General features: G+C 46.6%; 1 protein-coding gene across 1 annotated transcript; it reads right to left on the minus strand.

Moving 5' to 3' along the window:
- Positions 1-709: 709 nt before the first annotated feature.
- On the minus strand, positions 710-16,826 carry LOC306917808 (steroid hormone receptor ERR2-like; the record flags this gene model as incomplete). Its single annotated transcript, XM_079530711.1, has 3 exons — positions 16,721-16,826; positions 15,143-15,304; positions 710-979 (listed from the first exon to the last, which is right to left on the minus strand). Coding segments are annotated over exons 2-3 (379 nt in total), but the record flags the coding sequence as incomplete, so codon positions are not given.
- Between the last annotated feature and the right edge of the window lie 2,865 nt (positions 16,827-19,691).

Raw genomic sequence — 19,691 nt, forward strand, 5'->3', positions numbered from 1 at the left:
TATTGAGACGCTAAACACAGTCGCTTTGTTCATCCACCCGATTTCCACCGCCATCTGAGCTGGAATTCTCATAAAAAGGACTAGAAATGCTCCAGCCCCGCCCCCAACTTTTTTTTTTTTCCAATGCATTGTGGCTGAAGGGAAAGCCAATCAAACACGGAGCTGCCGAGCGACCGAGAGCTTTGATATGCGGTAAGCATAAATATGATATGTTTATCAATAAATAGAACGCTAAATAACACGTTATATCCGGGTTGTCATTAAAAACACGGGGGCGGGCGGCTGGCGTGGCCGCCTGGGAACCTACAGGCTGCTAATCCAGTCTGAGAGCGTGTCGTGGGTTCGAGTCCCGGTCCCAATGACACTTGGTGGTGAAAAAACGCTATTTCCGTGCTATTTCCGGACCCAGCCTGCCAGCCAGGGACACACATTGCTGGGCAATGGAGTGGCTGCACCGCTCAAAAAAGAAAAAAAAGCATGCCTGTGTGTGTGTGTTCTTGCATGCGTGGTGACATCGGGTGCAGTACGTTAGTTAGACTAGTCATTGGTCCGACAAACGACAACCCACCTCGAACCCTAACCTAACCATAACCGCAAGCACGGGAGCAGGTGCTACCGTGCTAGTCGCATGTCGGACTAATGCTCCGTCGGATTTACATGCTGTCCCCGGTGACATCATCATAACATCGCCAAACAAACAAAGACTCACCCGAGTTGGCGAGCGCGATGGCTTTGAGCGTGACGAACTCCTCCTTCTCCATGCGGAGCTTCTTGTAGCGCCGTACCAGCGGCAGGATGGCCACGTGGAGGTCCAGCAGGCCCGACAGCCGCGCCTGCTCCTCGTCCACCACGTAGTCCTCCGCGTACACCATCTCCTCGTCGCAGGGCAGCGAGCGGAACACGATGCTCAGCACCAGGATCTCCATCCAGGCGCTCTGCAGTAGACTCATCTGGTCTGCCAGTGAGAGAGTGGAGAAACCTGCAAGAAATATGAAAGTGGACGGAAAGATGTTAGTATTACGTTTTACGTTACATTGTGCTACTCTTATAGCCTGAGAACAGATTCTATACAAAAGTATTCTAAATCATCAGAAAAACCTATGTTTCTATGTCAGTGGTTTCATGTCAAGGAGCCCCAGAATTATATGTAATTGGCTGCGGCCCCCAATCTTAAAATATGTTGTTCCAGGGAACCCCCTGTGTGTGTGTGTGTGTGCGTGTGCGTTTGCGTGTGCGTGCGTGCGTGCCACAATCCACTAAACTAATCAGCATCAAATGTCTTGCGCCCGCTCTGCCTGCAGGCCAGTTTTTAAGTAAATTCCTGAATATTTTCAAAATCCATCAATGCAAAGGTTTTTTTTCCCATATTTGGGCATGCCTGACATAGAACTCCAATTATGTACGTGTGTATTCGACTGTACGTCTGTAATCCACGTAACTCGAGAACACAAATTCGACACACTGATAATCTGTACAGATGCTCATTCTGTCAAACGGGGTGGGGAACTACAATCAGCACATCAAATGTAAGCAATGATATACAGTACAAAGAAAAACACAAGTGCACCCACTAAACAAGCCCTGTTTGGAACAGGGGCAAACCAGTGTACGTGCGGGGCGGTGGTAGTGGTTCTAGGTCAATTTGTACACTCATAGGGGACACGGTGGCACAGTCGGTAGCGCTGTCGCCTCACAGGGCGTGTTCTCTCCTCTGCGTCATCAGTGCCCATACCCTATGTGGGGTTGGCAAAAGGGCCTTTCTGTGTGGAGTTGGCATGTTCTCCCCGTGTCCCCTAAGGTAGGTACCCTCACATGTTCTCCCCGTGTCCCCTAGGGTAGGTACCCTCACAAAAAACATGCAGTAATCCTGGTCTCCAAACTACCTCCCCCTGGCCAGCCGGGGCGCCTGATGGAGGGGAAAGGAACTGTTCGTGTTCCTTCCACGCGCTACGTCCGGCCGGGGAAACTCTCCCCTGTCAGGTGAAAAGAAGCAGCTTGGACTCCTCATGCATAGAAGGAAGCATGAGGTCAGTCCGCTGCCCCCCCCAGGTTGGCAGAGGAAGTGTAGCGCCCAGGATTACATTAATTAATTGACACTGTGTGGGTGAAAAAATGGGTTGCAAAATCATGGGATAAAAATAAATTGTACACTCAGAGAGAATGACTGAGATCAGTAAGGGACCATTTGGACCCACCGGTGGGCTCCGGACCGGGCGTTGAGAAACAGTGGCTTTAGGGAGTGACATAAATCAGGGTTAAAGCCTTTGAAACATGACTCCAGGCTGCTGGGAGCTCTGCCTGTCAACAGGCAGAGCTCTCTCTCTGCTGCTATGGATCCACCACGCAGACACCCGGGTCGCTCGTCCTCATTCAAGGACCCTCAGTTTGATAGACCTCCATTGGGGTCCCTCTCAGGGATGTTTATTTAACTCTGAGACCCCCTTTTCCACCGGTTCAGTTCTTTTTGGTTCTTAGTCCATGAGCCAGAGCTCCAAAATTGGTGGGAAAAACTAGACCTATATTAAATTGTTTATAGGATCAATACAAGTAAATTAATACATATTTTCCTACATAATGCCTCATTTGCATATTTAAAAATGTAAAATTTGTAATACAATAAATCATTGTCTTCGTGTAAGTACTCAATTGGGGAAGTTTCATGGTGAAAACAATCTAATATAGGTATAGTTTTGCCCACTCAATTTAACGTTCCAATATTGGAGCTCTGGCTCATGGACTAAGAACCAAAAAGAACTGAACCGGTTCCCATTGGGAACCAACCGGTGGAAAAGGGGTCTGAGAGAGTATACACATGGAACCAGACCCTTACTGTGCCCCCCATTTGGTCCCACGTGTACACTCTCAAGAGTTACAGACCCGTAAAGGTCCCTGCATGAACACTGCTTTTCCGTCGTTTTTTCCCGAAAAACGTGTCCAGTGTTCGACCACCGTTAAGGGTCCATTTGGGCCGACCTGACTTTAAGAACTAGAATTTATGGGGAAATCACAATTTCATTCGAAAAAAAGAACTAATCAGGGAGATTTTTAAGAAGGTTTTATGACCCGAATCCGCTGAAATTGAAGTGATTTTTGCCTAATTTCTTAAGGTACTAATATCATTACATTTCACACTAGCGATATGATTTCTAATTTACATATTTTTGTAACCATGTACAGACAAAGGAACAAAACAAACGAAGGCCTTTGTTATGAAAATAACCAACAGGTGTCACTGCTGCTGACCTCATAGGGATTATTATGTAGGTATTGTATAGACTTTAAACTCCGAAAAGTGCCAACTTGTCTGTATATGAAATCCATTTAAATCCTGCAGATCTTCCTGCCTATTATCGTATTGTTGAATATTTCCCCAACTCGGGGGGCAAACAATACCTTTATGGAGAAAGAGAGAGAGGTCATCCCGTCGTCAACACCCCTCACCCTCACCCCCCCCCCCCCCCCCCCAACGCCACGTCAAACAGACAGGCATCTGAAAGGACTTCAAGCTCCACAATGCCTTTCACCTCTCGATACTGAATGGAAAGGTGATTGGGGAATCGACCGGGACCTGGAAGTCACCGCTCGTTTAACGCCTGATTTATAGTTAGTTAGTTGCACAGTCAGTCCCCCCACCCAAAACAAATAGCTGATCTACAGGTTCACAACGCATTGCAACGCCACGCGGTCTGAGTTACAGTGAGCTTGCATATCGGCTATTTTTCGTGTGCGCGACACCCATTCAAGTATAAGTACAAATCTGGCATTCAAATCTGAAGGAGAGGGGCGCGGTAATAAGAGAGTCCCCCCCCCCCCCCCCCCCCCCCCCCCTGTCCCCCCCCCCCCCCCACACACACAACGGCTGTTATCAAGCAAACGAAAGAAAACGAGAGGGAGTGAGTGAATGAGAGAGAGAGAGAGAGAGAGAGAGAGAGAGAGAGAGAGAGAGAGAGAAAAGAGTGCTAGGGGTGTCATTGATTAGTAGATTGTAATCAGCCCACCAAATGCGAACGGGGGGGGAAGGGGGGGATCGATCTAGGCGTCAGATCTGACAAACAGACAGTTGATGGAGGACATCCGGTCCATGTTTAGCAGGGGGATGGGGGAGCACGCACACACACACACGCGCACATGCACTCACACACACACACACACACACACACACACTGAGCACAGTACAGTATCACGCATAGACGCATTGGAAATGAATATACTTGTATTCCGTTATTCCGTCGCTATTATGTGAAGAAAGTGGTGAAATAAATGCTTCATTTAGGCATTTACAGTGTATTTATGGTGCATTTACACAGGGTAATATCTATGGAAACATTGTCAGCTAAGACATGCTCAACAACTGCATCTGTTTTTTCAATCTCCTGAAGTGATAGAGTGACTTCCTGGCAGTGGTGGGAATTAACGAAGTGCATTTACTTCACTTGAGTATTTATATATTTTGCCAAAGTGCCTGGAGTACATTTGCTACCGTACTGACGACCTTAGTGGACACCCTCTCATGATTGGCTGCCTCTCTAAGCCAATGGGAGACTTACCCATAAAACCCATATAGTCTGAACGGCATAAGAAAAACAATACTCTGCACTGTCTGCACCTGGCAGTTAAGATATATTTTTGGGCTTTTTCTGCCTTTACTGGATAGCGTACAGTTACTACAGTATGGTGACAGGAAATGGGGAGAGAGATGGAGGGGGGGGGGGGGGGGGGGGTGACACGCTGCAAAAAGGTCGTCGGGATCGGGAGTCGAACCCGCGACACGCCGTCAGGCTGGCTCAGCAGCCTAGGTTCCCGGACCGCTACACTAGCCGCCCGGCCATGACTGAGTCATTCTGGTTTAACTTTACACTACAAAGACTATCTGACTGCGCTTTAGTTACAAGTTACTTGCTCAGGGCTTGCACTTGTAACAGTATATTTCTACAGTGTGAATTCTATTCTTATACTTAAGTAAAACATGCGAGTAGATCTTCCCGGCTCCCTGGGGGCTGCCGTACGTTCCTCACAGCGTGCCACGGGTACAGGCAGCGCCCGGAGGAGGCCGCGAGCTAAGTGTGAGACGTGTGAGACGTGTGTGTGTGTGTGTGTGTGTGTGTGTGTGTGTGTGTGTGTGTGTGTGTGTGTGTGTGTGTGTGTGACGTGTGGAGGGTGATTCTCCCCTGATGAAATATCAATATTTCGCTGCAGTGATTTCCTGCCGTTTGACCAAACCTGACACAATATCGAGCAAACGGTGGAGAATGCCTATATCTCTGTCTCCTGCCTGTTCCCTTTGGCTCCAGGTGACAACCGAAAAGAGGAAGAAAAGCTGGGGAAAAAAAGGTTTTCCTGATCTGCACCCAAAGGAAATTAATGGAATTAGCAGAGCGTCTTTTTACTGTGCTTGAAACCCTGGATGTGGTTTAGCATGAATTCTGCAGCACATAAAGTGAACGGTGTACAGTATGTATTGTACAGAACATGCCATGTGATCATATACATAGATATTATAGGAGATATGACATCAATGCTTTAATGTAAACCGTGTTTTTGTGGCCTTAAAGATACTGTAGCCTACTAATGATGGGCAGTTTGAACTAACAAAGCCCCATTTTATATACACTTAAGCTCACCACGGGACAAGATTTGCTATTTTTCCCGAGTAATATACAGTAAGAGAGTGGCGACACTAGCGTTGACTCCCATTGTAACAATGGAATGCGGAAGTTCTCATTCTATCTCAATGGGATAGTTCCAGCCATAGGAGCAATGTGTGGAACTATAGCCCATAGGCACCCGCTTTGCGTTGCGGCGAGATCAAAGCGTGTCGCTACTCTCCTATACTCTACACTCTGCTATTTTTTAGCAATTGTGGGAAAATGTTTAAAGATTGCTTTTGAATAGATTTAGATTTTTTTGGTGGGGGGATTCCTTCCAGGGTGAGAGTCAATCAGTGGTTCAGCTGCGAAACAGAAGAAAGCTCACATAACAAACGGTCTCCGGGTCAGGTATATAGCAGGTAAATAATTTGACCACTATTCAGCACAATGGAGTGACTGAGTGGCTGGCGGTGAAGCTTGAAGCTGTCATTGAGAGGCACCCGATTCTAAAACAGACAGCAGTTCACTCTCTATTCATTTAATATCATTACAGGCCTCCTAAGAGCCCTAATGGGCCTAATAAAAAGACAGAGGTAATAATGAGACTAGAGGGCCTTGTATAGGAGAGGGAGGAGAGGGAGGGGAGGGGGGGGGAGGGAGGGGGGAGCCTGGGGAGCCGGGGAACAAGGAAGAGAGTGCATGTGAGCGATACAGAAGTATAGAGAGAGGGTGTGTGTGTGTGCGTGTGTGCGTGCGTGCGTGCGTGCGTGCACGTTCGTGTGCGTGTGTGTGTGTGTGTGTGTGTGTGTGTGTGTGTGCATGTGCGTGCGTGTGCGTGTGTGTGAGTCAGAGAGTGAGTGACAGAAGCAAATCAGGAGAGAAAGAGAGAGGGGATCCAAGACGAGGCGAGCCATGCGCAGAACATAAAACATCAGAGGGCGCTGATTGCCGCCGCAGCCCAACGTGCACATGGGTATTACTGGGTAGTGGGTAGTCTCACGTCCTCACACTATATTTCACTATCTCTGGATGCTATGTAGTCTGGAACAACTACACCTCCCGAAATCCGAGTAAGGAATATAAACTCGGAAAATAAACTGAAGTTTGACAACCACTGCTATAGAAACCACTGCTATAGAAACACTTTTTTTTCAGAAAACAGGATTCTGTAGTATAATGGGCTAACTTAGTTAGTAGAGATGTCCCGATACTGTATCGGTAAAGTATCGGTATCGGCCCTTTTTGGTCATATCGGTATCGGTGAATATGCCAGTCTAACCAGCGATCAGACACAGGGGTAAGGGGTTGACACTATGGCAGTCTAACCACCGATCAGACACAGGGGTAAGGCCGGGGGTTGACATTATGGCAGGTAAATAAAATGTTGGGACATGTGGAGTTTGCTTTCGAGATGCCCAAACTGCAAGTGCACATTTGAGTGATGAGTCTGCTATAAACACAACACGAGATAAAATAAGTAATTTTCTTTTTTTTATTATAAATATTATTCTCTGGTATCGGTATCCGGTATCGGTATCGGCTAAAACAGAAATTGTGGTATCGGGATCGTATCGGGAACGAAAAAAGTGTATCGGGACATCCGTATATAATAGTTAGCACATGGGGTAGTGTGTGTGTCCTATGGCGTGTGTGTGTGTGTGTGTGTGTGTGTGTGTGTGTGTGTGTGTGTGTGTGTGTGTGTGTGTGTGTCCTCCATGGCGTGTGCATATGTGTTAGCAGCTGCACAAATTAGCAGCCACCTCCGACCCCAGTCCACAACCACGCAATTATTCTTCCTTAGCATGTCAGTGCTGTCAGCGTCAGGCAGAGACCCTTGTATCTCCAGATTCCAAGTTGTTAAAGTCTGTCTGTCTGTCTGTGGGTCATAGAAATATCGAACCAACTACCGGTAAATCACAACTACATTGTTTGGGTTTTTTCTTTTTTCCATGTCCTGAAAAGTAACAGTTTTGGACATACACGGTACAGTAAAAAGTGTTGCATCCATTCAATGGCTGCCTAGCGATTAGTTACAGCCGTCCACATGAACACGTTGAACTGAGGACTGTTTACGGTCTATTTGGTTCCATTTGTAAACTCTTTGGAGTTAAATTAACACTAAGGATTTTACTGCATGCTGTCAGTGTTTTGCTTAATTTATTGTATTCTGCACTTCACAATGCAACGTGTTGTGAGCTTATTGTAAATTGGCTATTTTCAGGCTGATGTACGAGCTGCCTTCACACAGGAGGCCAAGATATTTTTCGTGCGGCGCAAATTACATATGAAGTCAAATCGACGATGATGAGAATTGCCGTGCGAAAAAACATCTTCATCTTCCCTCAAGTTGAAACATCCCAACCCGGCGAACAAGTTTGCTTTGCAAATTAAACAACATACAAAAATCTCTTCTCTATATAAATCAGTGTTTCCGGTGACTGAAAATGGCACCATTTACTGTTGCCAATTTTTTGTTCACATTGACAAAATAGATTTTACAGTATTGGTATTTAACTGAAAAGATGCGTTCAGCATTTAGTACCGGTATTTATTCTATCTTTAATACAACTGCACTTAAGTTGAACCATACAATCAATCAGCGAATTAGATTAGCGTCAGTGTGCATTAAGGCTAAATGTCAGCTTCTTGCCACAACAATGTGTGGTGGAACAAACACAGAAACAATACATATATCTATACCCTGGTCTGTATGTTTGGGGGCGCTGAAGGACTTATGCATTAACCCATTTTGACCTGACTTCAACTGCCTTCTAAATCCTGACAGTTTTCTGAAAAACCCATGTTTCTATGTCAATGGTTCTCAAACATTTTCATGTCAAGGATCCCCAAAAATACATGTAATTGGCCGCCGACGCCCATCTGAAAATATGTAGTTCTAGGGACCCCCCTCAGAAGCAAAGATTTGAGTTAAAAACGTTCGCTCTGAAAGAATATACATTCAAAGATTTGCGCCAACGTTTTCACGATTTAAAAAAAAAATAGCAGACCTACATTACAAGCTTGTAGCGCGGCACTCGGTGCCACGCTACAAGCTTGTAGATCTGCTATTTTTCAATAGCTTAAAGCATAACATAATGCTTTTAAAAACACCCAAAAGGGGGTTCCCGCGCTGAATGCATTAATGGGGGGCGATCTGTGCTAATGGCCTCTTATTACCCCATCGTTAAAGCCATTAGCTCGGTGGGTTATGAGTGTAATGGCAGTGAGTGGATCGGTTAGACTGCAGGGACCCCTTTTGTCTTAATCGTCTCTCGGTGACATCCTGACCCGCTGGCCGAGGGTAAAGCGTCCCCGGGGTGTCACCAACCACATTTAATGTCTCTGCGTCGCAGTGCAGCTCCTTTACCACTTCTGGGGTTTTGGTGGATCTGATCAATGGTTGGTTAGACACACAGAAATGTTCACGTCCTGTCCTGTCCTGTCCTGTCCTGTCCTGTCCTGTCCTGTCCTGTCCTGTCCTGTCCTGTCCTGTCCTGTCCTGTCCTGCCCTGCCCTGTCCCGTCCCGTCCCGTCCCGTCCCGTCCCGTCCCGTCCCGTCCTGTCCTGTCCCGTCCTGACTCCTGTCCCGTCTCCCCCACCTCCCTTTAAACCTTAGAATCCATATTTTGGGGGGGAGGTATTTGCTAAAAATAGCTGATCTAAAAGCTCCTGACCCGTGCCAACGCAACACGTATAGTCGTAGTCGTAGATCAGCTATTTTCACAAAAAGAGATTTGGCGTAGACTGGAACAAGTACAGAGCCGAGTCGAGGGGGGACACGGGGGAGCATCATCTGCCCACTTCTCTCACGTCTAAAATATGTTTTGGGGGCAAAAATATTTTTTGGGGGCAAAAATATGTTTTTTGACTTGTCGTTTACTTTCATGGATACGATTACGCATTGTAACCTCTGTTTCTAAATAGGCTATACATGCACGTCTACATGTTTTAATTAATAGTGTGTCGTGCGCGAGTTGCGCACGTGCACGCAATATGCGTGTGCATGTCTTATGGGGCGTCCCACCCCCCACTTCTAAAAGTACCACTGCAACGCTGGAGCTGACTTAAGGTGGCCTTACACTAGCCGATAATCGGGCATTTTTGACGCTCGGGGGGTGCCCGACCGCTCAAAGCGCGATCGGGATCGGCCCGATCAACATCAAGAATGTTTGATATTTGCTCTGCCCCGCTCCGATTATCCTGTAGTGTGTGGCTAGTGTAAGGCCACCTTTAGGTCACCCGTATAGACACATATAGACAGTTTACTGTAAGTGCCGTTCGTTTCTCAAACTCATCTCTACAACCTCACGGGTAACACTGGATGGATTTCCCCTCCCCCGCCCCCACACACCTACTGTACTTCTGAGTGACAAGATCTACACAAACAGAACAAAAAGAAAAAGAAAAAGAAGAAGTGGAGGATAAAAAAAGAGAAAGAAGGCCAGGTAACACACATCCTCCTCATTCTTGAGAGAGCTTCAGACTAAAAAGAGGTCAGTGAGGGAAGTGCAGCATTTGGGTCAGTGATGCTCCTCTCCTCGTGTCCCAGAGTAAAGCCTGTTCCTTCCTCTGTAAACTGCTCAGTGCTGAGCCAGCACTGAGCCTGCCTGCGTGCACCGCCTGCCTGCCTTGCCTGCCTGCCTGCCTGCCTTGCCTGCCTGCCTGCCCTCCTGCCCGCCTGCCTGCCTGCCCGCCTGCCTTGCCTGCCTGCCTTGCCTGCCTGCCTGCCTGCCTATAGCCTGCCTGCCTGCCTCCCCTGGGCACACACAGCACTAATCTCCTAATCAGACTACACACCTCCCCTGTGACACGGCAAAGTCAGCCCTGGGAGGCCGCGCGCTCAGTCCACAGGTCTGAGATCAGCGGCATGTGTGCACCCGACCCTGCTGCGTCACGTTGCATTAATTATGATGTCGAAAGGTATATAAATCTGACCACAGATCAGTGGTTATGGGTGGCTAACGCAGACCCGGGGAGAGCTCCGCGGCGGCCCGGCTAGGGTTCAGGCCAGCTGGGAAAATACGGCCATTATGGGAATTCCACAGGGTGAGAAAAAGCAAAGCAAGGTCCAATAATGAAGCTGCTGTACTACTGTAAATGGTAAATGGTGCATGTATATAGAGCCTTTATCCAAGGCGCTTTACATAGATTGTGCATTACATTCACCCATTCACACACACACATTCACACACCTTTACATAGATGCTGCATTACATTCACCCATTCACACACACATTCACACACCTTTACATAGATTGTGCATTACATTCACACATTCACACACACATTCATACACCGATGGCGGCGGAAACCATGCAAGGCACCAACCAGCACATCAGGAGCATTTAGGAGTCTTGTTCAAGGACACTTCGACACTAACTCTGGGGGTGCCCACAGGGTTCCAACTGGCAACCTTGCGGTTCCCATCCGGCCACTCTACCGCTGAGCCACCACCGCCCCTGCATACGGTATGCTTCACTTTATACTTTACTTTACTCAGATCTCCATTATATTAGCACTAAGCTTATATTAGCACTTCCCTACGCATGGCAGTTCTTCCTGGGGTCCGTCTGCTCTTAGCAACGATAAAGGCAATCATTTATTGCAAGGTTTAGGAGGAACACGCTTTCCCAAACCCCCAAAATAGAAATCCTTTTTTCACCACAGAGGCAATAGAAATGGACTTGTTTAATGTTTATACCTAAAGACAGCATTTTTCAAAGCATGTGCTACGCTGTGTGTATCACAGTATAGTACACCTCGCTGACTTAGATACATAGTGCTTTTTTTTGGGGTACAGAGAACACTTTCCTTCAGTCAGATCTAGCTCATTTGCATGCAGCCATGAAGTGTTGTTTTTGGCAGCAAATTTCGATTTTTAGTTTAAGTCATAGTTTCTTGAATAGTTTTCATTTAGTTTTAGTCACATTTTAGTTACCTGGAATGTTTTAGTGTCTAGTTTTAGTCGACTAAATATACAGTTGATTTAGTCGACTAAAATGTATTTTTACAGGCCTTGATGCCGTCGTAATGACTGTTTTTACACTTGCTGAAAATAGCCGATCTACAAGCTCACAGCGTGTCGCAGCGCGACGCGTTGTGAGCTTGTAGATCTGCTATTTTGTGAAAAGGTAGTCGACGAACATTTTTTGTTTTAGTTTTAAGTCAACGAAATCAACACTGTATGCGGCAGGCGGCCCTTTGTTGGTTTGACGCATAAAGCACAACAAAGTATTTAAGCATTGGTCAACACGGACGGACGGACGGGAGAAATCCATAAGTATTTCCCTAAATAAATCAATTTCACCGGCCGGGCCCTATGTAGTCTCCCTAAGTAAGTAAGAGGATTGTCCTTCTGTAAGTCTGGGTTTGAAATGGAATACATTGACATAGGGGCGGATCACCCCTCCCCCTCCTCCTCCACGCACGCACGCACGCACGCACGCACGCACGCACGCACGCACGCACGCACGCACGCACGCACACACACACACACACACACACAGTCAAATCAAAAGGTTTCAGCTGCTCTTTATTGATTAGTTTTTAGAATATGGGACTGGCTTCTCCCTGAGGTGCAGATGAGGAGCAGATGTTAATTATCCTCTCTCTCTCTCTCCCTGTGTGTGTGTGTGTGTGTGTGTGTGTGTGTGTGTGTGTGTGTGTGTGTGTGTGTGTGTGTGTGTGTGTGTGTGTGTGTGTGTGTGTGTGTGTGTGTGAGTGAGAGAGAGAGAGAGATGCAGATATACCTGTCTGAGAACTGCCTCAGTATCTCATCCTATATTACAATTGAAAACATGTGCCCAAAAGCACGCACAGGAACAAAAGGCACCAGCTACTACGTCACTGACACGCTGCAACACGCTGCAACACACACTGCAACAACACACTAACACGTCACACACTTACCCTCCGCGTCGTTGGTTCCCTATCTCCTCATGTCGCGCCGCACGGCCACAATCGACACCAGCCGCGTAAAAATTGTCATCGCACTGCCACTACAGCCGGCTCCCGTCCACACTCGCAAACAATATCAATAGCAATAATAAACACAAACACGCCACAAGCACCGACACCCCCGCCTAATTTGTTGCCACGTCTATGAAAACAAGCACAGAAAAAATGCCATTCAACACGCTACTTACACACACTACCACTCGCTTACAATACGCGGACCTGGCAACACTACATTCTCTCTCCCATTTGCTCAGAGCCCACCACGTGACCCACACAGGGAGGGAGACGATTGCGTGATGCTTCTATGTACAGGATTCTATAGGTCACCACTTTTGGTGTGACACACATACGGCTTCTGTTTACTAATATGCGTTGTCAACACGTGCTGAGTTGACAAACATTGACCGACTTCGGAGAAGACTGATAGTTTCTCCTTTACTACTTAGGCTGTGGAAGTATTCACACTAGGCAACTTTTGCATTTATTGGCATTGCCAATTTGGGGAGAACAGGAGGACGAGGAGGTGATCAAGCTCCACAACACCACATTGGTAGGTAGCCTCAAGGCTGCATTTATTTGCCTTCTTTTTCCTCTCGAGGCTGCATGGGATGATGTGAACCCCTCCAGCAGGCTAGGGAGCACCGCTCCGGTTAGCGGAAAATGACCGCGGGGTGCGGGTTGCCAGGTTTTTTTATAAGTAAAGTATTTACATTCAATTAAAAAAACATATATATATAATACATTTTAATTTACGTCATATTTAGCGGCATTTCGACCTAATTTCTCTGTTCTTTGTCAATGGCAAATATTGAGACGTGTGGGGACTAAAGCTGTATATAGGAGGGCCCTCAAACACATTAGTTCATAACTTTTCATCGTGCTCCTAAAAAAAAAAGTGGCATTGACAATTTGGGGAGAAAAGGAGGACGAGGAGGTGATCAAGCTCCACAACACCACATTGGGAGGTAGCCTCAAGGCTGCATTTATTTGCCTTCTTTTTCCTCTCGAGGCTGCATGGGATGATGTGAACCCCTCCAGCAGGCTAGGGAGCACCGCTCCGGTTAGCGGAAAATGACCGCGGGGTGCGGGTTGCCAGGTTTTTTTATAAGTAAAGTATTTACATTCAATTAAAAAAACATATATATATAATACATTTTAATTTACGTCATATTTAGCGGCATTTCGACCTAATTTCTCTGTTCTTTGTCAATGGCAAATATTGAGACGTGTGGGGACTAAAGCTGTATATAGGAGGGCCCTCAAACACATTAGTTCATAACTTTTCATCGTGCTCCTAAAAAAAAAAGTGGCATTGACAATTTGGGGAGAAAAGGAGGACGAGGAGGTGATCAAGCTCCACAACACCACATTGGGAGGTAGCCTCAAGGCTGCATTTATTTGCCTTCTTTTTCCTCTCGAGGCTGCATGGGATGATGTGAACCCCTCCAGCAGGCTAGGGAGCACCGCTCCGGTTAGCGGAAAATGACCGCGGGGTGCGGGTTGCCAGGTTTTTTTATAAGTAAAGTATTTACATTCAATTAAAAAAACATATATATATAATACATTTTAATTTACGTCATATTTAGCGGCATTTCGACCTAATTTCTCTGTTCTTTGTCAATGGCAAATATTGAGACGTGTGGGGACTAAAGCTGTATATAGGAGGGCCCTCAAACACATTATTTCATAACTTTTCATCGTGCTCCTAAAAAAAAATGTGTGCTACTAGCCTCAATTACATACACAGTTAAAATAATAAGAAATTTGCGCCAACGACTGCGTCGACACCTGGCGTGGAACAAACGGGACGAACCGAGGCGCATATATGGATAACAACACTACACGCGCGCTGCAACACAAAACAGCTGCATACAACGCGTGTCACTGTGCACTTCTGTATCTGTGGACTTCTGTATCGCAACGCGGGCCAACGCAACTCTGGGATGAGCGGGCCGAAGGCCCGCGAAATTCTAGTAATGTACATTACGATGTTGACAGAATGAATTGCAGAATGACATCATACCGACTGTGGGTTATATTACAAACAAGAAATGATGACCTAGTCATATTTGTCAGGTGAAACAAGCACTCCCCCCCCCCCCCCCCCTCCATATTATTATTATTATTATTTTGTAACGTGTACGTTTCTGTGTCACAACCTCGCGGCCGCCGTTTGCGTTCGTTTCCGATGTTCCGTTGGTGGTTCAATCACAGCCGTTGTGGCTTCGAGCTGCGGTGTTAGAGTGGCCACGGTGTGGGGAGGGGCGGGGCTTAGGAGGCAGCCAATCATGACTAGGTCGCTACTGCGTGATTGGCTGGTTGACTTGCTGCTCAATGAAAATAACAGACTTTCGCCAATGGCCTAGTGTGGTTAAATGGCATAGGACATATACCTATGTATATGAGGGCTCTAATGCAACCTAACAGCGAGCAAGGTTGTCACTCCCCGTCCCTCTCAATCTACAACACTCTATTCTGTGATACATTATTTGGTGTAAAGGGAAAAGGGCCAATAATAGACCCCTGGGGGACTCCAGTCAACAAAGTATATAGTGTTTAAGACAAGAGGTTGAAGTTGTTTTGAGGACGGAACGTACCTGGGATATGTTTGGCCCAGCCGATGATGACCACCAGCTCCCGGTCGGCCAGGTCGCACAGCGTGGTCAGAGCCTTGATGTCCCCGTCGGGCATGGTGGGGTCGGGCATGGCGTAGATCTTCTCTGGCTCCACCACCAGGAGGTGGGACACGATCTTAGTCACTGCAGAGAGAGAGAGAGAGAGAGAGAGAGAGAGAGAGAGGCAGAGAGAGAGAGAGAGAGAGAGAGGCAGAGAGAGAAATTTTCAAAAATAGTAGACCTACAAGCTCGTAGATCTGCTAATTTTCAACAGCTAAAGTATAACATAATAACATACATGCACACACACACAAAGATCCTCAGTGTTCATTCAACTCAGAAAGTGTACAAGTGGAACCAAATGGACCCTCGGGCTGCTGTACAGTGAATGAGCCTGAGATGAGAACAGACAATAGGATACTAAATGAGCATCATTATTTCTGATTACACTCTATGGCAATTTACTAAACCCCGGAGGACTGTAGCTGGTGTCCAGGACTGTAGCTGGTGTCCAGGACTGTAGCTGGTGTCCAGGACTGTAGCTGGTGTCCAGGACTGTAGCTGGTGTCCAGGACAGTAGCTGGTGTCCAGGACTGTAGCTGGTGTCCAGGACTGTAGCTGGTGTCCAGGACTGTAGCTGGTGTCCAGGACTGTAGCTGGTGTCCAGGACTGTAGCTGGTGTCCAGGACTGTAGCTGGTGTCCAGGACTGTAGCTGGTGTCCAGGCACGTGCAGAGAGTAGAGCAGATCTGCTTGTAGATCTGCTTGCGAAAATAGCAGATCTACAAGCTCTCAACGCGTCGCAGTGCGACGCGTTGAGAGCTTGTAGATCTGCTATTTTCGCGATCAGCTGTTTTCGGTGCGCAACCCAGTACTCTTTAGTAGTGGAGATGCGGTGTGTAACGACATGGGTTTCTAAACAAATTTGTTCAACGCAAAATGCTGCGTTCAAGTTCAGGAGACTTCGGGAAAAAAAGCTATTTTCCTGAATGCTGCCTTCCAGCATGGCATGGAAAGGAGAGGAGTGGCATTTGCGTTTCTTTCACCATCAGTAAATGCTGCATTCGTGGTCTGGAGAGGGCAGTTGTTTTACAGACGGGTAAAAGGGCAGGGGCTGAAGCCCCCTTTGATGTCTATGTTGACCGTACACGTCCCTGCTGGTGTCCAAGTGCCGACTAATGGGCTAACCTAATGAATAAACATATAAATCCATGTTTTATGAGAGGTATAGTCGGAGACAAAGACAATTCAGCTGAGGTGGTTCGGGCATCTGGTTAGGATGCCTCTCGGGTGCCTCCCTAGGGAGGTCCTCGACGCACGTCCCATTGGGAGGAGACCCCCCGGGGCAGACCAAGGCGCAGATGGAGGAAACACATCGACTCACTGGCCTTGGAACGTCTCGGGACCCCCCCAGGAGGAAGTCACTAATGTTGCTCTGCAGAGGGAAGTCTGGAGCACTCTGGTGGAGCTGTTGCCCCCGCGACCCGACTACGGATAAGCGGTTGAAGATGGATGGATGGATGGATGGTCAGAGACAAAGTAAACTTTGGGGGACACTTACGTGGTTTTTTGGCTGGCGGCGGTAGAGATAGACCCAGGTACGCCCCGGTCTCTGCGTCCAGCCTCCGCTTGTACTTCTGTCTTCCTCCCCTCACCCGGTCCAGACGCACACCTGCATATCACCATCATGTCGTTAGTTATACCACAGGAAGAATCGCCACAATAACTAAATATTCAGGTTACATTTAGTATTCAACATTATTCAAAATTATATTTATACTAACGGGCAGTGAGCAGCCTTTAGTTTAGAGTAGACTATAGTGGTAAATTATTTGTCATAATAACGTATTGAAGCTTTCATGTCATTATGCGAAACATTCTGAGAAAACAGGTGAACATTCTGTGAAAATACAAGATCTACAAGCTCACACCATGTTGCAACGTGATGAGGTTGTTGTAGACCTCATTTTCGCTATTGACGTACAAAGAGGTACACATAGGGTCTAACTTGAGACAGTGGTTAGCTTTTACTATCTGCTTCGACTGAAATTCCGTAGAATAGGCTATACCTTTATTCACCACAGAAGAGTTCAAGTATCTCATTAGTATACAAACAGGACAGGTCTGGGATTATCTGGAGGGCAGCTAGAAAGGACACGGGCCAACATCAAATGCATTTCATGTGCGCCCCGTTGCACCCTCGCATTAAAACTTGTTTGCACGTATAGGGGGGCGGGGAGAGCAAACAGATTTTACATGGCCGAGTGGAATTGAGTCGTGTGAGATTTCCCAGTGACTCGTATAAATTCCTTTGATTCCCCTGGAAACAAAAGAATCCGATTAGGATGGTCTTTCAATTTCCTGACACCGACTATCCACTAACCTAATTACCCACAATGCCCAGAGGGAGCTCGTTCTTCCCAGCAAACACAGTGAGATCATTTTATGCCTGGCAGATTGGAGCTAAATCGAGAGCCCCTCTCCTAACACAGCTTTCCATTTGTATGCCTTAAAGTAATCAATAAGGATTGCAAATAGACTTCTTGTTCTTTGAACACATGTGGATGTGGGTTTAATTAGTTAGTCTGCTAAGCTATAGGCTATATGGGTTCAAGACAGCTGAGAGCTCAGTAGCTTGCTTGAATAAATTATTCTTAGATAGGGTACATTTTTTAATTATGAATTGAACCTCAAAGACCAGTGTAAAGTATTATATACAGACAAAATTTGTTCAATATTTTGTTATGTACACAACTGGCTTGTATAACACAAAGATACATTACGTAGGTGTATTCCCTAAATCAGTGTCTCAGCCATTTCTGGATCAGGGCCCACGTGAAAATGTCCAAAGTGTTGGACTTAGCGTTTTTAAAGTGGTCAGAGAGGTGATGGGCTGCGTTGCATTTTCAGAGATTTTAACGGATTGTGTTTTCCGGCTTTGGATAAATGGAACTAACGTAGTATACTTGAAGACGTTGCATTTTGCACACACACACACACAAAAAATACCATGATTATTATTATTATTATTATTATTTGTTTACATTATTTCTTTATATGAATGTTATATTATCATTCAAATCGTAAATCGAAAATTATTTGGGTTGCCCACTTCCAATACGCTCGTAGTCTACCAGTGTTCCGCGGCCCACAGGATGAGCATCACTGCAAATCCAACATAACATAACATGAGATGTGTCTGTCAAGTAAGCCCCCCCCCCAACCCCCCCTCCCCCCTCCCGACGTGCACCAACAACCAAACATAAACACACACACCCCCCCCTGCTGTGAGCAGCATGAGGTCATGAGGCTCAGAACAAAACGACAAAGTGACCGAACAGCCGGAATCAGAATTCTACACATCCGTCGGCGCGGGGGGACCCGTTTGAACTGGTACATAATTAATAGACGCTGACAGGAATTAAGACCTCAGTCGGTGCTATAGACAGTTTCACTTTACAGTTCCTAGGACGGTGGAATATACAGTATGTCAAACATTAAACTACTCAGCTGTGATGTCCCAGAATGTCTTTTAGTGGGAGGCCAAAACAATGTACATTTGGAGGCCATCAATATTGTCCTTTTCTTTTTGCTGAGGTTTGCGTGATCTGCGCAAAAGGACAGTTAACCCATTTTGGGCGGGAACCCCTTTTGGTGTTTTAAACATTGTTATAATTTAGCTATTGAAAAATAGCAGATCTACAAGCTCATAGCGCGCCACCGAGTGGCGCGCTACGAGCTTGTAGATCTGCTATTTTTGAAAAATCGTGAAAATATTTATTTCAGAAAACTGGAGGATTTAGAAGGATTTTTTTAAATTTTGAGGTCAGGCCTAAATGGGTCAAATGATAAGGGACAATATCGGTGGCACCCAACTGTACATATTGTGTCCCCCGCTGAACCCTTAAGTTACAAAAGAAAATGCATTATGAATAATGAACCACTTCTTCAGCACTAATAAAAAAGTAAAAGTAGACGATCTACAAGCTTGCGACGCCAATCTTTACAATTAATTCATCATGGCTTTCTTTTATTCATCTTGTCATTTCTGAAATTGTAAAAAAAAAAAAAAAAGACCCAGTCAAAAGGGACGTGCAGAGAGTGGTACAAATGTGTTCAACGCAAAATGCTACGTTCAAGTTCAGGAGACTTCGGGAAAAAAGCAATTCTCCTGAATGCTGCCTTCCGGTATGGCATGGAAAGGAGAGGAGGGCATTTGCATTTCTTCCACCATCAGTAAATGCTGCATTCGTGGTCTGGAAAGGGCAGTTGTTTTACAGACGGGTAAAAGGGCAGGGGCTGAAGCACTGTCTATGTGTGTACGTCCCTGCCAGCCACAGAGCGCCTGATCCCAGACCGCGACCCATCGCTTGGGGGATCACTGCGGCCTACAGACAGCCACCTCGCGGCCTGATCCCAGACCGCGAGCCATCGCTTGGGGGATCACTGCGGCCTATACAGACAGCCACGCAGCGAAGCGCCTGATCCACACCACTGTGGGATTACATGCAGCCCATGTGATACGGCCGGCC

The sequence above is a fragment of the Electrona antarctica genome (assembly GCF_951216825.1).
Source record: "Electrona antarctica genome assembly, contig: scaffold_1050, whole genome shotgun sequence".
NCBI lineage: Eukaryota > Metazoa > Chordata > Actinopteri > Myctophiformes > Myctophidae > Electrona > Electrona antarctica.